The 7,500-nt window shown below is 40.6% G+C and overlaps 1 protein-coding gene across 5 annotated transcripts in view; it reads right to left on the bottom strand.

Annotated features, from left to right (window-relative positions):
* The window catches only part of pcdh15a (protocadherin-related 15a), a 564,893-nt gene that overhangs the window by 153,411 nt on the left and 403,982 nt on the right, over nucleotides 1–7,500 (bottom strand). For all 5 annotated transcript variants that reach the window (XM_061911787.1, XM_061911785.1, XM_061911784.1 and 2 more), the window contains one exon: nucleotides 4,113–4,229. In XM_061911787.1, coding sequence (XP_061767771.1) covers nucleotides 4,113–4,229 — 117 coding nt within the window. The remainder of the gene's footprint in view (nucleotides 1–4,112; nucleotides 4,230–7,500) is intronic.

The raw sequence follows: 7,500 nt of genomic DNA, 5'->3' as shown, positions 1-7,500 counted from the left end.
TATATTTATATATATATATAGTGTTGCCCCAAAGGCAACACCCTAAGAAAAGTATTCAACAAAAACAACATTAAATTGAGCTACAGCTGTATGAATAACATACAACAAATCATTTCAAACCACAACAAGGCAATTGCAAAAGGACTGCCTACCCCCAGACTAAACGACTCTGAAACCAATAATGAATGTAACTGTCGCAAGAAACCTGATTGCCCTCTCAACGGGGGGTGCTTACAAACATTAGTTGTTTACCAAGCAAAGGTAACATGCAAGGACATTAACACATCCGACACGTACGTAGGATTAACCGAAGGAACGTTTAAAGCCAGATTGAATAATCACAAAGCCTCCTTTAGAAACCAGACTTTGCGGAATTCTACAGAACTCAGCAAACACATTTGGAACCTCAAAGACAATAATGTTGAATATTCAATAACATGGCAAATTCTTGCATCCAGCACAACTTACAACAGTGGTAATAAAAGATGCAACCTATGCTTAAATGAGAAACTGTTTAGTATATATCATCCAGACCTGTCATCCCTCAACAAGCGCAGTGAAATCATTTCAACATGCCGCCACAGACGGAAACACCTCCTAGGTAACACATGAGCCAATCACCACACCCTACGCCTGCCTGTACCCACCCACTCTGTGCCCTATATAAACCATTGTATGTGAATGCTTCCATTAAAATCTCCTGATGATTGAGGGAACCCCTCATGAAACACTTCTGTAGAGATGAAGTAGTCTTGTGATTTTTACCACATCTATATATATATATTATTATATATTTCCTGCCTCGACATAAAATAATATTTGCCTTGGTGCCCTAAAATAAAATATGAGCCCTCCTTTAAGGCACACTTGCCTTGACCTTAAAAAGTTAAAAACTGAGGCCTGCTGACCCCGTGGCAAACGTGCAAACCAAACAACCACCAGCAGGAACAAAATGGCTTTTGAGCACAGCCTTTATAGCCTAGAATGGAACCCAGACAGCAACTCTGAGGTCAGCATAAGAAACAAAATCAACAACAAGAGGCGTGACTCACTTGTAGAACAATATAAAAGAGGAGCGATATTGAACACTTGATGTCTGACACCTTGTCTACATCACCTTTGCTTCTTACAAGAGGCTCTGCTCCTGTGAGATCCATCCTCAGACGCCACAGAGGGGAAGTTCAAACATAAAACCTTTTCTGAAGCGTGACGCTGCAAGAGGCCAAAAGCCGGTGACTCACACAAGTCACACTTTGCAATCAGGGCCGCCGAGGTGGAATGAAAAGGCCTCGCAGAAGCGTGCATGTTTGCTGAGTTCTTTCAAGTGTGTGGCGGGAAACTGAAGGAATGAACGTGTTTGATGCTGAAAGAGCCACGGGGAGCGAGGAAGTCAGATGTCTCGTTGAGACGTGTGTGTGTGTGTGTGTGTGTGTGTGTGTGTGTGTGTGTGTGTGTTTTAAAAGAACCAATCTGCCTTCATTAAAAAGCTTGCTTCTCCTGACTTGGAAACATGTTCCAACATGATATAGGCTGGTGTTTGCAACTTATGTGGAGAAGATGCTACAGCGACCGCCATTGCTGCAATAACACCTGAGTCTCCTCAAAAGATCCACAATTATGATCATGAAATACAAACCTTGTTTCCATATGAGTTGGGAAATTGTGTTAGATGTAAATATAAACAGAATACAAAGATTTGCAAATCCTTTTTAAGCCATATTCAGTTTAGAATTTGATGCCAGCAACACGTGACAAAGAAGTTGTGAAAAGTGGCAATAAATACTGATAAAGTTGAGGAATGCTCATCAAACACTTATTTGGAACATCCCCCAGGTGTGCAGGCTAATTGGGAACAGGTGGGTGCCATGATTGGCTATAAAAACAGCTTCCCCAAAAATGCTCAGTCTTTCACAAGAAAGGATGGGGCGAGGTACACCCCTTTGTCCACAACTGATGTGGTTTGTGCAGCCCTTTGAGACACTAGGGATTTAGGGCTGTATAAATAATCATTGATTGATTGATTGAACTGCGTGAGCAAATAGTCAAACAGTTTAAGAACAACCTTTCTCAAAGTGACATTGCAAGAAATTTAGGGATTTCAACATCTACGCTCCATAATATCATCAAAAGGTTCAGAGAATCTGGAGAAATCACTCCACGTAAGCAGCATGGCTGGAAACCAACATTGAATGACCGTGACCTTCCATCCCTCAGACGGCACTGTATCAAAAACCGACATCAATCTCTAAAGGATATCACCACATGGGCTCAGGAACACTTCATAAAACCACTGTCACTAAATACAGTTTGTTGCTACATCTGTAAGTGCAAGTTAAAGCTCTACTATGCAAAGGGAAAGCCATTTATCAACAACATCCAGAAACGCCGCCGGCTTCTCTGGGCCCGAGATCATCTAAGATGGACTGATGCAAAGTGGGAAAGTGTTCTGTGGTCTGACGAGTCCACATTTCAAATTGTTTTTGGAAATATTGTGTCATCCGGACCAAAGGGGAAGTGAACCATCCAGACTGTTATCGACGCAAAGTTCAAAAGCCAGCATGTGTGATGGTATGGGGGTGCATTAGTGCCTAAAGCCCGTGGATGTTGAAATCCCTACATTTCTTGCAATGTCACTTTGAGAAAGGTTGTTCTTAAACTGTTTGACTATTTGCTCACACAGTTGTGGACAAAGGGGTGTACCTCGCCCCATCCTTTCTTGTGAAAGACTGGGAAGCTGTTTTTATAGCCAATCATGGCACCCACCTGTTCCCAATTAGCCTGCACACCTGTGGGATGTTCCAAATAAGTGTTTGATGAGCATCTCTCAGCTTTATCAGTATTTATTGCCACCTTTCCCAACTTCTTTGTCACATGTTGCTGGCATCAAATTCTAAAGTTAATGATTATTTGCAAAAAAATAAAGTTTATGAGTTTGAACATGAAATATGTTGTCTTTGTAGCATATTCAACTGAATATGGCTTGAAAAGGATTTGCAAATCATTGTATTCTGTTTATATTTACATCAAACACAATTTCCCAACTCATATGGAAACGGGGTTTATAATAACAGTTTTAATCAATCAAACAAAATGGCTAACAAGAAGGTGCAGCTAATATATGGATTTTCGTCCCTGGCGGCCATAGTAAGAATAAGAAAAACAAACAAGCAATTAAACTGAAATTGTGTTTTATTGTTTGTGCCGTCTTTTGGACAAGTTTGCTCAGTGCAGGTGCTGCATAGTCCTACTACTTAACCCTTGTGTAATGTTCATATTGTTGTTACTCAGCCAGCGTTTGTGGGTCTGATGGACCCCTTGCATTTTGTGGCTTTTAATGCCTCACAATCAAACACTTTTATGTTAAATTACTGAACATATATTTTGTTAGAATAATTATGTATATATATATATATATATATATATATATATATATATATATATATATATATATATATATATGTTATCGCACCAACTTTAGTATGCTTAAAGTCTGTTGCTTTAGTTATTAGCTATTAATGCTCAAGTTAGACTTTTTCTAATCTATGCAAGGACACAACTTCTTGTCTGAGGGGTGGTCTCTGCCACAGATGTTATCTTTGTTTTTAGCCCGCTAACAGCCAAGGATTTCGAAGACCTCAACGAAGATAAGATGACAACACGCAGACGAAGCAGTGACAAGGCGAAAACACAAGGCCCCCAGCACATTCCGTCACGTATTGTGCATTCTGGACCTGCTTTGCATGATATATGTGACCACTCCTTTTAGAGGTGGCCTCAGTGATGTTGACTATGGAACTTTGAATAAAAAGAGGGACGCGGGAGCTGAACCTTAGAGCGTAGGGCGGGACTGTGACTAAGTGTTCAGCGCCATGCGTTCTCCTCATGAGCCAAATTGAACTCTGTCTGTTTAATTCCTTGCTTCTTTTCTGATTAACAGATGTCATCAGTGTTTGAACATGACATGTTTACCTTATCCCAATAAACATCTGTATGCATCCTCTTCATGGTTTAAGTAAACTACAAGATTGTAGACCACCACAATGTAAAATGATCTGTACGCTTATTAAAAGAATGTTGTTTTGAAAGACAAGGAATAAGATTTAGCGACTCACAGGCGGGTCCTGGTCCTCGGCAAACACAGTAGTGATGACTGTCCCCTTCTCTGCATTGGGTGCCACCATGCCTTTGTACAGGACTTGGCTAAACACTGGAGAGAAGTCGTTCATGTCCTAAAAAAAAACAAAACAAGAAGAGACACCGTGAAAGTACTGTTGACTGCCATGGCGTCATGTACAGTCCCGATCAAAAGTGTACGTACACTTGTAAAGAATATCATGTCACAGCTGTCTTGAGTTTCCAATCCCTCCGCACCGCACATGCGTCAGTCTCTGGGATATTACCCGGTTAGCAGATGCCATTTTAATCAAAACAGGTAAAAACTGGAATTAAGAGCCTATTATTTGCTATACAGATTAACCCTTGTGTAATGTTCATATTGTTGTTACTCAGCTAGCATTTGTGGGTCTGATGGACCCGTTACATTTTGTGGCTTTTAATGCCTCACCATCAAACACGTTTATGTTAAAATACTGAACAGATGTTTATTGGAATAAGGTAAACATCTGTTCAGTATTTTAACAGTCTCAATTCCCTTAGTTACTTTCTTGAATAAATCTGCTTTTCCCCTGTCGATGCACTTCAAAATGTTCCGTTGTTGAGTGCTGTTCAGGTTTGTGGGACCCGTTTTCATTTTTTATTAAAACTAAAATGATACAATTAATTAATTTTTCAAACTGAGACACACCGACTTGGGCTCATTTTCTGTGAATAACTTTTATCAGAATACATATTTAATGACCACACACATCATGTACCCTCCTTACACATTTCTACTACATATAAGATGTCCTGGTCCACAGAACATCAGAGGGTCAAATGTGCGAGAAAATGAGAGCAGACAGTGTTGACAAATAATGTTGCAACCTTGTTGCAACAGATGTTTATTGGGATAAGGTAAACATCCGTTCATTATTTTAACATAAAAGTGTTTGGTGGTAAAGAATTAAAAGCCACAAAATGCAACAGGGTCCATCAGACCCACAAACCCTGGCTGAGTAACAACAATATGAACGTTGCACGGAAAATTTCTCTGCCAGTTTCTGCATCCCACAGGGATTCTCCTTTTGTGTTTCTGCACCTGCGATTCCCACACTAGGCTGCAACATTGTTTGTCAACACTGTCTGCTCTCATTTTCTCGCGCATTTGAAACACAAAAGAAGAATCCCTGTGGGATGCAGAAACTGGCAGAGCAATTCTTCGTGCCACGTTCATATTGTTGTTACTCAGCCAGCGTTTGTGGGTCTGATGGACCTGTTGTATTTTGTGGCTTTTAATGCTTCACAATCAAACATTTAAATCTTAAAATACTGAACAGATGTTTACTTTATCCCAATAAACATCTGTTGCAACATTGTTTGTCAACACTGTCAGCTCTCATTTTCTCGCACATTTGAAACACAAAAGAAGAATCCCTGCGGGATGCAGAAACTGGCAGAGAAATTCTTCGTGCCACGTTCATATTGTTGTTACTCAGCTAGCGTTTGTGGGTCTGATGGACCTGTTGCATTTTGTGGCTTTTAATGCTTCACAATCAAACATTTTTATGTTAAAATGCTGAACAGATGTTTACTTTATCCCAATAAACATCTGTTGCAACATTGTTTGTCAACACTGTCAGCTCTCATTTTCTCGCACATTTGATCCTCTGATGTTCTGTGGACCAGGACATCTTATATCTAACAGAAATGTGTGTGGGGGGTGTATGGGGTGTGTGGTCATTAAATATGTATTCTGATATATGTTCTTCACAGAAAATGAGCCAAAGTCAGTGTGTCTCAGTTTGAAAACTTAATTAATTGTACCCCTATTCTTTTAATAAAAAATGAAAACAGGTCCCACAGACCCGAACACCACTCAAGAACGGAACATTTTGAAGTGCATCGATGGGGTGGAAACAGATTTTTTCAAGAAAGTAACTAAGGGAATTGAGACTGTGGCCTCATTCAGACGGCCGAACAAAAAACGAGTGAGATGGGGAAAAAAAAGCAGGTATATTAAAGGCAAAAAAAAAAAAGCGTACACAGAGCTCTTCAGGCTGCATCTGTGCACTTCAAACTGATTAACAACAACAACCGGAGAGCTTTTCCACAGCAAAAGCAACACACTAACCCTCTGGAGCGATACTAGGGCACCGGCAGCTTTTTCATTTGCATTGAAAACTCCTTCCATCAATCCCCAGAGACGTGTGAATACCATACCAATACCAACTTTATTTACAAAATAAATCGGGAGGGTTGGCAAGTATTCTGTATGTATCGGTATCGGTTGATATCGGAATCAGTAATTAAGAGTTGGACAATATTGGAATATCGGCATCCGTAGTTTTAAAGCCATTGTGGTGTCACATCTCAGCAAAATGTAATCCATGCACGGACATGCCACAATAACCTCATCGGTCACAATTATTGTTTCTTCATGCACTTGAACACAAACTGCGTTTTTTTCTTTTAATAACAAAACCCTTGTAAATAATGCAGAGCAGGTCTGGCCGAGTATTTTGAAGGCAGTCTTGGTAATCCCACAGTCTCAGCTGCATGAGAATGACAAGACGGTCCCGCCGACTCCAAAATATAAACCCCCAGGACTAATCCTTCTTTTGTTTTTATTTTTCATCTCGGTGACAGGCTGGCGCGTATCTATGATTTATTTACACGTCCTATGGGAGGAAACTAATACTTCTTTTTTTGTTTTTTTTTCGGTTTTGTTTTAACGATCACCGCTACGAAGACAAGTTCTGAAGCGTAGGACACACAGGACTCTCTGAACTGCCGAGCATCCTCCGAGAGAGACGGCAACAAAACAATACCAGAGGACAGATCAAACGGTAGATACTTCACAAACCCCCCATGGAGGGGTTCTACCAGGAGTGGAATGGGGCTGGGGCTCTCATCATCTTCAAATTGCAGACTCGGGGCTTTTGATATGGTATCAGTGCCTTTTCCCGATCACAGCAACAAAGCCCTACCCTTGTGTTTTGAAGGAGAAACTCAACAGGTTGTAAGATGAGACGCTCTCCCCGCCTGTCCTCCCATTCATGCAATATTAACCCTTGTGTAACGTTCGTATTGTTGTTACTCAGCCAGCGTTTGTGGGTCTGATGGACCCCTTGCATTTTGTGGCTTTTAATGCCTAACTTTTTAGGTTAAAGGGGAACATTATCACCAAACCTATGCAAGCGTCAATTGATGTTGCAGAAAAAAGACTATGTATTTTTTCAACCAATTTCCGAACTCTAAATGGGTGAATTTTGGCAAATTAAACGCCTTTCTGTTTATCGGTCTTGTAGCGATGACATCAGAACATGACGTCACCGAGGTAACACACCCGCCATTTTCATTTTCAACACATTACAAACACCGGGTCTCAGCTCTGTTATTTTC

This window comes from Nerophis ophidion, linkage group LG09 (genome assembly GCF_033978795.1).
Source record: "Nerophis ophidion isolate RoL-2023_Sa linkage group LG09, RoL_Noph_v1.0, whole genome shotgun sequence".
NCBI lineage: Eukaryota > Metazoa > Chordata > Actinopteri > Syngnathiformes > Syngnathidae > Nerophis > Nerophis ophidion.
Note: the sequence above shows the minus strand (reverse complement) of the source record. Positions and strands in the feature narration are given on the sequence as shown.